Consider the following 16687-nt stretch of genomic DNA (forward strand, 5'->3'; position numbering starts at 1 on the left):
CACAAAACTGGCAGGCAGGCAGGCAGGCGCAGGCAGGCAGGCAGACAGGCAGGCAGGCAGGCAGGCAGGCGCAGGCAGGCAGGCAGGCAGACAGGCAGGCAGGCAGGCAGGCAGGCAGGCAGGCAGGCAGGCAGGCAGGCAGGCAGGCAGGCAGGCATGCAACACAGCCTGCCAACAAGTGTTTCCAAACAGGAAACAATCACTTCAACACTGAAGTGACTGTTGAGAGGCGTCAGTCTTATTTCAAAGCGAGGCAGCGAGGACGTGGACATGATATGATATATGGCTCATGCTCTTCTATGACCATTATGAAAATAAGGCTTTCTTGAAATGTTGAATATCGCTTTCCAGTAATTCCTATTAATACGTCTGATCTTAGACTTATAATAATAATAATAATAATTCAATAATAATATAATATTGGATGTATTGGATGTATTGGATGAGGCCACGACGAAGTGGCATGACACTTAAATAAAATAATTAATTCACTCACGTTTGTTCGGAGCACGTATGACTATAGGGATGGAGCTAGTTCATTTTTTTTTAACGATAACGAACACCGCTATACAGTATATGCTCGATAACAGGCTAAGTCCAAACGCTTATTGATAACGGGTACTCAATAAGCTTGTTAAGTCGTTATCGGATTATGTCGGGTATCGGTTATCGAGCTCCATCGCTACTTGTGACGTAAATCGTTTGCCAGCCTATATATGGAAGTCTATATGGAACTTAACATTTGTTTAGGGCACTAAAAGTCGACGAAAGACATCATGCGGCCAATCAATAAACGACCGGCTTTCCTGTCTATAGCAAAACCCGACTAAGCAGCTTCACGGGTTGGCATTATTTTACAGGTTTTACAAATACTGATTTTAAAATCAGGTGTTGTGAGAGATGGTCCAGTGGACTGTTAATAAGGATTAGTCCAGGGACTGGTGGTGCTTGAAGGCTGTGCTGGTAGAAGATGTTATCTATTTATTGGATTTGTACCGTCAACTAAGGTGCTAAGAGCATGGGATAAATGCAAAAATTTATTAAATAGAATAATTAAGTTTAAAGTCCAACGAACGCATTGTAGGAGCCATCTTATTTGATTTGACCAAATGGCGCCCCCACTGGTTGCCTTGAGAAATGGCACCATGGTTCCCTTTAATTAAGCCACAGGCTCACAGCTGTAGAAAGAAAGACGCCAGTAGAGATACAGATTTTCAACAGCTTGCACGCAACGCACAAACAGCGCAGTTAGAGAAAGAAAGGAAAGAAAGAAAGAAAGAAAGAAAGAAAGAAAAGTAGCCTACTTTATTATTTGTTATCGAACCCTGCACTCGTCTGTTTTTTGAGACCTTTATTTAGTTTATGTCTGGAGCCTGTTCTTGTTTTGTTTTCCCCCGTTTATTTTGAACCATACACTCACACAACGCAAACTCCTACCAATAATACCAACCTTGCAGTCATCAATCGACAAACAACTATACAACAAGTGAGTAAACAACAACAAGACGCTGCAAGTCCCAAAGTGTGAGCACGTTAAACCGTATATCTCTGGTGAATGATTATAGAAAGAAAGACATATTGGCCCTACACGCATGTTTCCAACAACAACTGATAGTCAAACAAACAATATGTGTGGCCCAGGTGGAAGAGAAAGAACCAATGGCAAGGTGGCTCTTTTATAGTGATTGGAGGCACTGGCCAGCTGCCTCCAATCCTTGATTGCCACCACTCTCCAACCAGGTCCCATCACACTGAAATACAGATTAGTATTAGTAAAGCACACACATACACCCAGACATAGGCCCTGGGGCCGTCACAGTACGTGCAGTGTTGTTTTTTTGGCAGCAAGTTTCTATTTTAGTCTATAGTCATATAGTCTTTGGAATCAAACTTCATTTAGTTTTAGTCACATTTTAGTCACCTGGAATGTTTTAATGTTAGTCTAGTGTACGTCATATTTGACGAACATTTGACCTATAATTTCTCCTTTCATTGTCGATGGCAAACGTGTTGGGTCAAGATGACTTACATTTCCCTTTACTTCATTGTCCATGACATTTAATGTTTGTGTTGTGGGAGAACACAAGAAGATGAATCAATGCTGGTTACGGTAACTGCAATTTGGTTGAAACATTTTATTGATTTCTTTGTTGTTGATCACGTTTGCCCCAAGCAATTTCCTGGTTTTACACTGTTTTCTGGTGAAGGGACAAGTGTGCTTGGATGAATGTTTAAATGTGTAAAAAACACGTTTCTACGTATGAGGGTATATATAGAGATCTGATCACATGATCACATGTGACAGAGGTCTTGAGGGGTTAAGTGGGGTCATGGGCAGTATCCTGGTGTCACGCCAGTCTAATCATATATTTATTGACCTAACAACCAAACTTTGACCCACCTTGACTGGCAGAGTGGACAACGGTGTATATAGATAGATAGATAGATAGATAGATAGATAGATAGATAGATAGATAGATAGATAGATAGGAATCAATCAATCTTTATTTCAGACCCAGGGAGATCCATATCACAAACAATACAATAAAACAGGAAATATAAAATTAAAATACATATATATAAAAGAGATAAATATAATGCACATTCTATTATAGATAGATAGATAGATAGATAGATAGATACTGTAGATGGATGGATGGATGGATGGATGGATGGCTAGGTATCAGTCAATCAATCAATCAATCTTTATTTCAGACCCAGGAAGATCCATAACACAAACAATACAATATAACAGGAAATATAAAATAAAAATAAAAAAATATATTAAAAGAGATAAATAGAATGCACATTATATTCTATTCTATTCTAGATAGATAGATAGTTTGTTTTGTGCAATGTTGCTTGATCACACTGTAACATAGCTCGTTGCTGCCCTCTCCTGGCTGGGAAGGGAAGCAATTCAATTCAATTCAAAGGGCTTTATTGGCATGAGAAAACATACGTTTACATGAATACCGGACTTCTCGCCTCGGCAAGTGGACTTCACCTTTGGCGAGTGACCTTCCCCTTTTACCGAGAAGTCTTTACTTTCCGAGGCGAGTCGCCAAGACCAATCGCCCCAGAAAGTGAAGCCTTCTCGGCAAAAGGGGAAGACCACTCGACCCTGAGCATGCTCATTTAGTCATTTCCATTGCGCTCCAATTCCAAGGCGCACCGAGGAGTTTGCACATAAAGTGCGTTATTTCTTGCATTTTGCAGCTCCGAAATCGGGGACTCACAGAAAGACAGTGGAGAGAGGACGCAATGCCGTCAGCCCGCACACGCACGCACACACACACACACAGCTCTACACAATGTATGCCTATACGTGCATTGTGCAAAGACGAAGCACAAATAAATCCAATAGCCTTGTGAGGCGCGCAGCGAAAAGTTGATAAATGCGATGTTTTACTGCTTCGTGTTCGTGTGTGACTGTGTGTGTGTGTGTGTGTGTGTGTGAAGAAGCCTTTCTAACCAAAGTGCTGAAGTATCAGCAGCTAACGCAGACCATCTCACAGCTAGGCTACAGATGTAAACTTTTAGTTTTTATCTTTGGCAATGATACAATCTAACTATATAGTAACTATAGGCTAATTGAGTTTTCAAATAAATACATGTGGCGTAAAACTGCTTGCAGCTAACACTGCAAGTAGGCTATAATTTATTCCATGAAGTTACTTGTAGTTTTAGACCCATGCTTTTAATTGCTAAATAAAAAAATGCTGTATGTTTACATTACCTTAGGTACCTTTTTACCCCTAAATGCATGGCTTGAATCAGCCGTGCACTGATGTGAAAGAGTAAAAACCTTACCAACAGAAAGTCAGGGGGAAAAATACCTTAGACGTGTGTTATGATCCTTCCACTTTTAAGAAGATCACACCAGGATTTGTACTACACTATGTCTTCACATTCAATATTTGAGCTGTTCTTCTAACAACAATGTCATGGATTGATCAAATTATAGAAACGACGGATTTCACCGCGACGCGCATGGATGTCATGGATTGATCAAATTATATAAAAGACGGATTTAGCACAGTAGCTAGCAAAGGCTGCAGTTGCTGAAAGTGAAGAAAACACTAGCCAAAAAGTGAAGACCAGTCGCCAAAAGGTGAAGACATTTCGCCCCGGGCCCAGTGGTCTTCCCCTCGGGGCAAGTGGACTTCCCCTTTTGGCGAGTCGCCAAGACCAATCGCCCAGACTGCTCGCCAAGGGCGAGTGGTCTTGCTACCGTTTACATTGCCAAAGCAGAAAGAACAATACAACAATACAGCAATACAATCAAAACGAAAATGATGTACATTTGAAGGTCAGAATCTTCAATAGATCAAATTCTATGTACCAAGGTCACTCGATGCAGGTATAGTGCAGGAATATACACTAGTCGCACTATAGGAAGCACTTGTCGCTCAGGCTCTTGCTTGAAGCTCGTGTGCTGAACTGCTGATTGCCAAATGCCTGGTTCTGTAGGCTGCATTTGCCACTCTTAGCCACACAGTGGCGACAGTTCACAGGAATAAGGTCAATCATTTCAATTAAAGCAATTTCGACCTACTTGTTTCCCTATGATGAATGGGCAATGCAATGGGCATGTAGGCAAAACAGTTCCAAAGATTTTCTAAAATCTACAAACATTTACAAATAGTTTCAGAAATTGGTCAAAATGTTAATTGAAAGTATAGGCCTATAAATTAGGGCTTTCTCTGTAGTGGTAGTTTAGGTGCAGCCTACAATAAGGCCCGTGGCCTATACACTGGCAATGACTGCGTGAATTATGGGCACTAGATTTGCCCGTAAACCTCAAGTTTAGCAGGCATTTATACGGTAATATACAGGTGTGATGGTACAATTCGGGAGTTTACCGGAGTTTGTTGGAAAGTTTAACGGGAGTTTCCTGTAATATATACAAATGCATTGGAATTTGCATTTCATAAAAAAAGTTTTATCTCAGTTATTATGATGGACCCTGTTGTTAAAGGGACACTTCACCCTTTTTGCAAAAAAATATATGTTAATAACGTTTAGAAGCTTTAGAACACTTTCCTGGGGGTCTTTATGTGTGTAATATGTGGTTTTAGATATTTTAGATTGTAGCAGTGAGCCTGTTGTCTCTGATGTCATGGACACTGGGCTCACTTCCTTCCTGGACTACATGTTGTCTCAGTAAGACAGCTCTCCCCCCTATCCACAAGGAGGAGCAGTGCACAAAATAATTATGGGAATTGTAGTCCAGGAAGGTAGTGAGACCAGTGTCCATGACATCAGAGACAACAGGCTCACTGCTACAATCTAAAATATCTAAAACCACATATTACACACATAAATACCCCCAGGAAAGTGATCTAAAGCTTCTAAACGTCATTAAAATATATTTTTTTGCAAAAAGGGTGAAGTGTCCCTTTAAAGAGTGTAATGCTGAATCATGGATCGTCCACAAAGCAACAGTTGTTGTATTGACTTGTGCTTTCGTTTGAAATGTACCCATTCTACATACTCTGAAATAAAAAAATCAATCAATCAATCAATCAATCAATCAATCAATGCTCATAAGATCAGCCTTCAATTTACAATTTAGGCATTTAGCAGATGCTCTTAATCCAGAGCGATCATTACAGTCGGGGAGTTAGGCGGCAGGCCTATTGTTTATAATGTTCTTCCATGCAGTCAAGCATAATTATTGTTTCTTGATGCACCTTGCAGCAACGTAAGATAAGGCAGTGCAGCCAGTGCAAAGCACTGGGGCCCAGCGCCCCCTAGGGGCCCATGAGGGGAAGGGAAAAACAGAAAATAAACAGCTGACGGGCGCTGTTTTGTGAATACACACACACACATACACACAAACAGAAGGGGCAGCTAGCTGAGCTATGGGAACAGGAGGAAGACATGGAACCTGGTGTCTAGCAAGGCGCTAGGCACAGCTCATTGGTCAGTACTCTTCATAGGCATGCAGCAGAGCCAATCATTATGCAGTATCATATTTTAGCAACTATTTCACCACGCTCCGGTCCACAACATTGAAAAAACAAATGGACGCTGTTGTTGACAGCCAACTTAAGTGCCAACAATCTTATCAGAAAGTTCTAGTAGTGAGATAGAACTAAAAAAAAGAAGAAAAACAAAGTGCAGAGCTGAGTGGGAAAAATATTCGGTGTATTTTTCTGAAACAAAAGCTTTGCAGTTTCAAAGTGGATATTCAAGCTTTCCCTACAGCTGCAATGTTGGTGAGTTTAATGTTGTTTAATGCAAGCAGATGCAAATTGATGGTCACTTTATATCATTATAATAAATCTAGAGTTGCAAATTGCAAAGGCCTGTGCTGTCATGTGCCAGTTAGCCCTGACAGGGACACATATAGTGGCATAATTTACTGATGTTCGCACTGCATTAATGTTATATCTCACCATACCTGTCACTGTAGAGTGCAGAGCACTCATTGTCCAAGCTAAAGTTGATAAAGACTTATTTAAGGAGCAGCATGGGACAAGAGACTCAGTGGACTGGCTACGCTTTCTATTGAGAACTGCAGAGCGAGGGCTTTGCTGACTTTGCTGAGTACAAGGCCCGTAAGGTGACCTTCTAATGAGGGAGTACTCTGGTAACAGCCACATCCATTCCATTCATTAATGCTGTGGTTTTGTAAGGCATATAATGAGCTGTGTTTTTCTTGATGGTTATGGACATTCTGTGGAAGTGGAATATATAATCTTTGTACAAGTTCTGTTAGTGTATAATGCTATATTTGAATGTTTGATAGTTTGGAGACATCAGGCTGTGGTAGTTTTGTTTTTGAGCCCAAGTCAGTGCAGGTTGTTTGTCACCTTCTAATGAGTGAGTACTCTGGCAACAGCCACATCCATTCCATGCTGTGGTTTTGTAAGGCATATAATGAGCTGTGTTTTTATTTATTTTTATGTTTCATAGTTTGGAGACATCAGGCTGTGGTAGTTTTGTTTTTGTGCCCAAGTCAGGGCAGGTTGTTTATTGATGAATATATGGACACTGAGCTTGGCAGCTGGTGCTGTCTGCATGTGGTGCTGAAAGGCTGGTTTAAATGATTGATTGAAATATTTGTTTGCAGAATTACAGTACATTTCAAGCACAAACTCAATACAAATACTGTTAACTGTGAGTGGACAAGTTTACTCAATGCTGTACCATATGTTCTCATGCCAATAAAGCCCCTTTGAATTTAATTGAATAATTTAATTGTGTGGCCGGTCACCTCACCTGTAATGTTAGTCTATACCTGTCCTATTGTGTGAGTGTGTGTGTGTGTGTGTGTGTGTGTGTGTGTGTGTGTGTGTGTGTGTGTGTGTGTGCATGGGCGCGCGCACGCACACTTGTTTATGGCGGTGGTGGGGGGCCTACAAAATATTCTCGCACCGGGGCCCACAATGACCTCACTACGCCCCTGGCACCTTGCTTTTTCCTTCTGCCTTGTTTCGTTAAAAAAAATCACACCTGTGTGAACTGAGTTGTGCAACTCTCCTCTCCATCTATCTAAGGTGCACTTCTACCATCAGAGGACACTGGCATGAGTGCCTCACCTAGAGTAGTAACTTGTGGGGCTGGGTAAATGTACTGTTTTTATTTATTTATTTGTATTCTCGTATGTGATGTACTGTCTTACCTTGTGGGCCACGAGCCTGTAATAAAGTTTAAGTCTATCTATCTATCTATCTATCTATCTATCTATCTATCTATCTATCTATCTATCTATCTATCTATCTATCTATCTATCTATCTATCTATCCTTCTTCAGGGCCTGAAGGACCCACATCATGGTCGTTTTAAAACAGCTTTGGCCAGCTGGCTTTTCCTAGTTGTTGAATATTTTACAACTGTTGAGGACACAGCGCGTCGGGTTACCGTGAGACAGTCGACTCGGTGTCACCGTCTAGGAAAGGTTACACCTCTGTGCCAGTGTTGATTTCATCGACTAAAACTAAACGAAAAATGTCCGTCGACTACCTTTTTCACAAAACTAAATAGAAACTGAAAAAAAAAAACAACGGACTAAAACTGAGACTAAATATAAATTTTGTCAACAAATAAAAACTAGACTAAAATGTTAGGACTAGTGAACAAGAGATCTACTATCAAGTCATCTTACACTTGGTTGCATGCCGAAAATAGCCAATCTACAAGCTCGCTGCGACGCGTTGTGAGCTTGTAAATCGGCTATTTTCAGCAAGTGTAAAATCAGCCATTACAACGGCATCAAGGCCCGCCAAAATAAGTTTCAGTCGACCTGTAGATTTAGTCGACTAAAATCTCATGATATTTAGTCGACTAAAACTACAGACTAAACACTAAAACATTCCAGGTGATTAAAATGTGACTAAAACTCAATGAAAACTATTCAAGAGACTAATGACTAAAACTAAAATTTGCTGCCAAAAACAACACAGTGTCCACACAGGGATAAGGTTCATGTCAGTCACATCGTGTACTATAATATAACAACATATCTCGCTTATGATTATGGGTACGGAATTGATGTGCTTGCAATAGGTATTATAAGCACATATGACTGGCCAATAATTTACGACAAAGCCCCCCTCTAAGCTATTACAGCTTTTATATCATAGTTAAATACTGCCTGCAATGCTTTCTGATGTCTGAAAAGAGGACTAAAAGAACATGGGGAAAGAAAATAAAAAACAAAAACGGCTACTTGACCTGCAGGCTGAAGCTGTTGACTTACAGCATGGGGTGCCCAAAAGGTAGATCTGTAGATCACACAGGCTGTGCAGGCATAGACCACATGACATGCCCCTAAAATATATCATTTGAATAAATACAAAACTTTTCTTGGCATCTGCCACTTGAACTACGTAGTAAGGTGACTTCACTTGATTCATAGACATCAAAAAGGGAAGCTCGAAACCTAAAATGCAATGGGCCCCACTTCTTTTAATTTCAAGAGTTTTGTTTTCGCACAAACGTCAGTATTACAAAGTTATATACAAAAAAAACCCTACCAATTCCATCCCCCCCCCCCCCCCCCCCCCCTCTATTTCCCGTTCCAAGAGCGTTTGCCTATAATGCCTAATGTGTAACTATTTTCAGCAATGAAATAATATATATATTTTTGGCCGGTATAGATCTGGTTGAGCTGGTCATTTTGAAAGTAGCTCTCGAATCTAAAACGTGTGGGCACCCCTGACTTACAGTATGGTATTGCACAGGAATGTTGAATGCCCGAGCTGCAACATGAATTGAGCTCCGGTCCACATTAAGCAAAAGAATGTCCAAGTAAAGCACATTTTCTTGTACATCGTCTATATGTTTGGCAGGCAACACCCTACAACCGAACATACATTGTCAAGTCAACTCATAGATACACATGTTAGACAGCCTGGGCCAAAGCTGTGAGGCTCTTTTATAATTTATTAAAATCTATATAGCATAAGGCTCAAATATGTGGGCCTCTCAGTCTATGTACAGGGTAACACCTGAACTACTGAACATGACTATTTTTCTGATAACATGTTGCAAATAAACTATGTAAGTTCTGTAGGTTATATTAAATGATAACGTATGCATCTTGAGCCACATGCCAATCCTATATAACTTGAACATTGTATCATGATGAATATTAACACCATTGGCCGAGATCTACGTCAATTAAAGCTCATTATTTAATAAAACCCTCATATGCCATTGCCGTATAGATTAATGGCAATTGCGCGTTTATAGTGCTTTCGATCGATCAAGCCATAATGATACTTACGTTAGCATTGGGTCGCTAACGTCCCTGGAACAACATATTTTGAGATTGGGGTCCGCGCCCAATTCCATAATAATTCTGGGGCTCCTTGGTTTGAGAACCACTGACATACAAAGATATGGGTTTTTCATAAAACTGTCATGCTTTTGAAGACATTTGTAGAATCTGGTCTCAGGTCTAAATTGGTTAACACCAAACCTGCATGTACACTGTACTGCTGACTTGCCTACTGGCATACTGTAGCTCCTCCCTCTCCTTAGCTCCTCCCTCTCCTGTAGCTCCTCGCTCTCCTTGCTCACCTGTATAAAGGCACACCTGTAGCATCACCCAGCAACACAGAGCTTCCTTACATTCCTCTGGATCTCACTTCTTCCTCTAGTTGACCAAAACCCACTCCTACTTGTACCCACTATACGTAAGTAAACCATTTTGTTTGTCTTTTACAAATGTCTTTATGGATTCTACACTGGGAAAACTAGAATTTGTCTTAAAAGATGTTTTTAAACTCAGGTGATCATCTTTCAACTGATTGATGGCTGATCATAGTCATTTCAGCAATCATTGTATAGTCATGTTGTTGTTGTACGAAATGCAATCATGATTGTGGAAGTGCAACATGCAGGTGCTTCTATATCACTAGTAATTTCAACAAGTGTTTTTTTTTAATATAAGCATTATTTCGATTTCACTGATCTACGATTTCACTGATCTACAAGTAACAATAATGTGTTACAGATGACAAGGTGTGAGCTTGTAGATTTTGGCTATTTACGGTGTGCGAGACCATCGTACAACAAAATCATTGTGTCCATTGTCCTCTTCTGACTCCTACTGAATGTCACAACAAACCGTACGTCTTTTCAGCGGAACGGACGGTGAGATGCTCTCGAGGAAAAATGACACAAAATGGAGAAAAAAAACTAAATGAAAGGCCATTTCCTGTCGTAGGACAATGTGCTTCCTTGTGTCGCTGGAATTCCGTCTAAATATTTTCCTGATCATTTTATCCCCAAGTCCTCCAATCTCTCATCTGAACAAGGACTGCCTGTCTCTTGCCATGCAGGTCCTTTGTAGTATTGTGGGAAACCAGTGTTGTGAGGATCAGGTGACAGCGACAGAGAGGTTCCCTTGACCGCTAATCTCCCACTGAAACCCTGCTGACACACACACAGTCACACACACACACACACACACACACACACACACACACACACACACACACACACACACACACACACACACACACACACACACACACACACACACACACGAGCGAGCACACGCGCGCGCACACACACACACACACACACACACACACACACACACACACACACACACACACACACACACACGCACACCTTTAACATGCACACTCAAAGACACACAACTCCCTGTCCTGTCAGGGCACCTGCATGCGAGCACCCTCCTACTATGTAAAGACCCTGTGTAATTTGAACTGGCAATCCTCTCCTTTGAACACCAGGTAACCTTAAAGTAAACCCATGTAATATTGAGAAAAGATAACGAAAGACCAGATTTCCGATTTGTACAAAAGTGATAACCCTGAAAATCTGAAAGTGTATACGAATAGAAGCATTTATCTTTCACAGTTTGAGCATTGCTTGACAAATATCGGGTTTAATAGTTCCAATAATGCTGGAGAGTGGAAACATTCAGGTTTTGTGTCCATGGATGGCTTCACCCATAGTCCCCGGGAATCTTATTTCCCAACAACTCTGTAAAAAGGCTCTAGCTTCTAACACTTCACTTTCTATGCTTGCGAAAGAGGTCCATATTATTTGGAGCTAACTCCTCCATTTCTGCTTCGATGAAACCTCATTAGAATCCTCTTGAATATGTAATATGGCTCATTATCATAGAAATTGAATACATAAGGGTGTCCTCAGCCCGTATAGTGAGGCACTCCGACTGAGCTGCAGTCATTTTACATTTTGAGTGTACTCTTGGCTGTGTTTAAGTTGTACTTGAACAGAGCTGCGAGGAATTGACTGGAGCGCCTGTAACCATATCAAGTCAGTAATGCATTAAAGTTTATCTCTAGAGGCAGATAGTTAGTTTGAACAGCCAGTGATGTATCCTCAGTGTGTGCGTTAGTTTTCCCAAGTGGGCTGCTAGCTACTTTGTGCTTGTATTTCAAGTACAGTTGGGTGTCACGGTCTGTGACATGTGTTATGATTTCTAGTGTTCCTTGTTCTTAGTTTTAGGTGGTGTTTTACTTTTCGGTTGAGCTACTGTTGTGCTCCTGTGTGTACACATATACTCCCCTGGTTTTTCAGTTCTTTCAGTGTTTTATTTCTTGTAATCCTAGTAGGCTAGTTTCCTAGAATTTCTCCTTGTGTATTCTTGCTCCTGGCTCCCTCGTGTATTTAATTCTACAATTACAATCTATTGCATTGTCATGCACTTGGGGTCCTGCTACTTCTCCTTGTCTCAAACTGTGACAGTTGGGCCTGATGCTAGAATAGAACTGAATTAGTTCATGGTTCATGTTTTAGGTTGTAGAGAAATAAAAAGATGATTGTTTTTTTGTTTGTTTTTTTGCTTTCTTTCGTTTTAGGGATTTTAGCTGTTGACAGGCGGGCGGGGGCATTCGAGCATGGGGCAAAACATTCTTTTGCCCCATTTTTACAAAGAATTATAGCGATTTCTTTTTTTATTATAAAACTATTTACTATTATTTACTATTTGACACAATTGATCATTCGATTTTAATACAGCGTCTGGAGCACTGGATAGGCCTGTCTGGTACGGCCCTGTCCTGGACTCCTGGTTTTCCTCCTACCTATCAAACAGAAGTTGTTTTGTCAATCTAGCTGAGTTTGACTCAGAAAAAACACGACATCGGTTCTGGTATTCCACAGGGCTCGATTCTTGGTCCTCTGTTATTCTCCCTGTACATTCTGCCATTGGGAGAACTCATTACCAATCACAGAGTCAATTTTCATTTATATGCTGCAGCTGATGATACCCAACTATATCTTTCTGTAGCTCCAGATGATCCCTGTGTTTTAGACCCTCTGTTGACCTGTCTGTCTAGCATCAAATGCTGGATGAGTGAGAACTTTCTCAAGCTAAATGAGGATAAGACAGAAGTTCTCATAATCGGTTCTAGTGAGCAGAAATAATCAATAATAAGCAGACTTGGCAACCTGACTGTAGAAAGTAACAGTACAGTAAAGAACCTGGCGGTCATTATTGATTCTGAATTGAATTTTAATTCACACATTAATCATGTTACCAAGATTGCCTTTTTCACCAAAACGATGCAAAAACGCTAATCCACGCCTTTGTTTTTTCTCGGCTTGATTACTGCAATGCACTTTTTTCTGGACTGCCTAAGAAAACAACTGACAGATTACAACTTGTCCAAAATGCAGCAGCCAGAGTTTTAACTAGAATTAAGATGAGAGAACATAATTACTCCAGTTTTGGCTTCACTGCAATGGCTTCCGGTTGTTTTTAGGATTGATTTTAAAATGATTTTACTTGTGTATAAAGCTCTCAATGGTCTCGCACCTTCCTACCTACATGATTGCCTGCCTAAATATGTCCCAAACCGCCCCCTAAGGTCTTCCACTGCTGGCCTGCTCGCTTTGCCTAAAAAAATGGCAACTAAAAAATACGGGGAAGCAGCTTTTTGCTTCTACGGGCCGACGGCATGGAACTGTACCTCTGTAGACATTTTTAAAGCGCAGCTCAAGACCCACTTCTACACCCTTGCTTTTAATTGATCTTTTATTTTTTGTTATTCATGTCCTCACTGTATTGCATTACTGCTTGTTTTTTTATGTTTATGCCTTGCTTTTCTTTCCTTTTTTCTCCATTGCTCTGTAAAGAACTTTGAGCTGCATTTCATGTCATGAAAGTGCTATACAAATAAAGTTTTATTATTATTATTATTATTATTATAGTCCTACTAGACCCCAAGAAATTACATCTGGCCACAAAAGATCAAGAGATCTACTGAATGTGTCAATATTGAGCCTATACATGTATGACACAGTATGGCAGCCCCCCAGTAGACCTCCTTCACATTCAGCAGATCCTGTGATCCTCTGTGGCCAGATGTAATTTCCTGGGGTCTATTAGGACTATAGTAAATAATAATAAAACATTGCCATAATATTTTGTAAATAAATACATGTTTAGCCCCATCCTCGAATCCCCCCCCCCCCCTGTCAAAAACAGGTAAAATCCCTAAAACGAAAGAAAGCAGCAAATGAAAAAAGTTTAACACTCATCTTTTACTTTCTCTAATAACTACCTAAAACATGAACCTTGGTTGAAAAAAACTAAAGTTCTCCTTTATGAATTGCTTACATGCAATTGAAACAGTCTAAGCATTGAAGCAGCCTTATTTCCTTTTGATCGCATGCGTTCTTCTTTTGAACAACTCTGCATTGTTCTTAGAGCGGTGTGGTATATACTTAACACTAACATTCTCTTCAGATTCAGTTTCTACTTGTTTCCATTTGCGTTGCTATACATATTCAGTGGATATTTCTTAGTAACCGTATAGACTAGAGCGTTGCAGTCCCGCCCCCTCGAGAGACCCGGAAAATAAATCGCCGTTCATTTTCCTTATAGGCATTTCTTAAAGTATTTATTTAAAGACGGTTACGCCGCGGACAAAGCAAACTCGGATCGTGACAAATCATGACAATGAACACAATATTTTGTGCTGATCAAATCATTAGAAAGAAGAAAATAGAGGCAGGAGACAACACTATTTGTTTTGATTTTCTTCTTATAAATTATTTGATTGGCCCAAAACATTGTGTTCATTGTCATGATTTGTCACGATCCGAGTTGGCTTTATCCGCGGCGTAACCGTCTTTAAATAAATACTTTAAGAAATGCCTATGGGAAAAATGCATTGGGATTTATTTCCTGGGCCACTCGTTGTTCTGAAAGGGGGAGGGACTGCGACGCTCTATAGTACAGATAAAGAAAAAAAAGAATCACACTCGTGTGAAGTGAGGGGCAAACGTATCATCATACATCATTACCTTCCGTGCTCAGCCAATCAAATCATCACATTATGTGGTACTCACACAACACACAAAGCTGGGTATAGGAGGGGGCTAAGCACCCTGCATACCGTGGGATGCCTTCAATGTCTTTTTGTCTTTTTTTTCTCCTAGTTTCTCTTTGTGGTTCTCTGTTTTTTTTTGTAAATGTTTCTTTGTTCTGTTTCTCTTTTTTTATATTTTTTGTTTGTTTTGTTTATATGTTGTTTGTTATGTATAGTATCACATTAATATTTTGGAATATATTGTCTTAAGGATATAGGCACTAATAAGCTATAAGCTTCCACCTATGCCTTTTCGATCACCTTAAAACAGGGGTGCCCACACTTTTTTTAACTTGAGAGCCACTTTCAAAATGACCAGCTCAACAAGATCTACCCACCAGAAAAGATATGATCCCATTGCTGAAATGTGTTTAAAAATGTACCTGAGTGGGCTTTGGAATAGTGTCGCTGCAGCGTTACATACAGCAAGACATAAGACAAAGACACTTGGAATGGGGAAATAGAGGGGAAATTAAATTGGTAGTTTTTGTATATAACTTTGTAATGCTACTGACAACAAATTCCATTTTCTTTTAATATTTAGATTAAATATATGTTTAGGACCATGCCATGCTGTTATCTACCTGCACAGCCTTTGTGATCTACTGGTAGATCGCAATCTATACCTTTTGGGGCACCCCTGCCTGAACTGTTTAATTTGTAATGACTCTCTGAAAAAGGAAAAAAAAAGATCGAAATAAACTATTCATTCATTCCCTCTCTCCCCGTCTGTCCCTCACAGCCAACCCATCATGGCTTCCACCATGTCAATGAGGAGCTACTCCATGGGCCGCCAGCCGTCCTTCTCCAGCCTGTCTCTGCGCGACAGCGGCCGCGCTCGCTCCAGGGCCTCGGTGTCGTTCGCCGGGGGAGCCCTGCCGCTGTCCCGCTCGGCCTCCGTCAGCCAGGGTGACCTCCTCCTCCTCAACGGGCCGGTCGGTCTGCAGCACGGCAACGGCATCCATGGCAACAGCACCAACGAGAAGGAAGCCATGCAGAGCCTCAACAGCCGCTTGGCCAACTACCTGGAGAAGGTTCAGACCTTTTTCCACCTTGGCTTTTCGTCGACATTTAAAAAAAAAAAGTCTTCTAAATTCTGACAGTTTTCTGAAAAACCTCATATTTCTGTATCAGTGGTGCTCAATATTTCATTTTTTTCAAGGACCCCAAGAATGTTATGTAATTGGCCACTGACCCCCATCTGAAAATATGTTGTTCCAGGGACCCCCCCCCCCCCCCCCCCCCCCCCGCAAGCAAAGATTTGAGTTAAAAACTCTGAAATAATATTTATTAAAAGATTTGAGGCACATTTTCACGATTTTTCAAAAATAGCAGACCCATAAAGCTATACGTAGCTCTGCTATTTTTCAATAGCTATAAAGCATATAAGCAAAAGGGGTTCCCGCCCAGAATGGGTTAGATATTTTTGGGGTCTTTTTTTTAACTTTTATATTGATAGATACACAGTAGGTTGACAGGAAACGGTTGGTTGGTTGGTTGTTTTGTGAACGTATATACCTGTCGGTGTGTCTCCAGGTGCGTTCTCTGGAGCGCGCCAACGCTGATCTGGAGCTGAGGATCAAGCAGCACATGCTGGACCGCATCCCCAAAGGTCACGACATCGACAGCATGATGGCCCAAGCCCATGCTGTCGAACAGGAGGTATACAGAACACCGAACGCACGCACGCACGCACGGTGCGACAGTCTGGTTACATTGATTTACATGCAATGCCAAATGAACCTTATATGCATCAGGGCCAGACAATGACCTGTCCTATACAGTTGCCCTTTGTAAGCTAACGTGTAACAAAATGACCGCAGACATTCAGGTGAAAATGTGTCTACCCATTAACC

The 16687-nt window shown here is 40.9% G+C and overlaps 1 protein-coding gene across 1 annotated transcript in view; it reads left to right on the forward strand.

Moving 5' to 3' along the window:
* Positions 1 to 10061: 10061 nt before the first annotated feature.
* Positions 10062 to 16687, forward strand: part of LOC308309807 (keratin, type I cytoskeletal 18) — a gene marked incomplete at its 3' end in the record, with an annotated part of 21407 nt that continues 14781 nt past the window's right edge. The window contains exons 1-3 of the mRNA XM_080755723.1: positions 10062 to 10151; positions 15574 to 15865; positions 16368 to 16493. Of these exons, the coding sequence (XP_080611849.1) occupies positions 15584 to 15865; positions 16368 to 16493 (408 nt within the window). The 5' untranslated portion in view covers positions 10062 to 10151; positions 15574 to 15583. The remainder of the gene's footprint in view (positions 10152 to 15573; positions 15866 to 16367; positions 16494 to 16687) is intronic.

This window comes from Protomyctophum bolini, assembly GCF_963924005.1.
Source record: "Protomyctophum bolini genome assembly, chromosome: 22".
NCBI lineage: Eukaryota > Metazoa > Chordata > Actinopteri > Myctophiformes > Myctophidae > Protomyctophum > Protomyctophum bolini.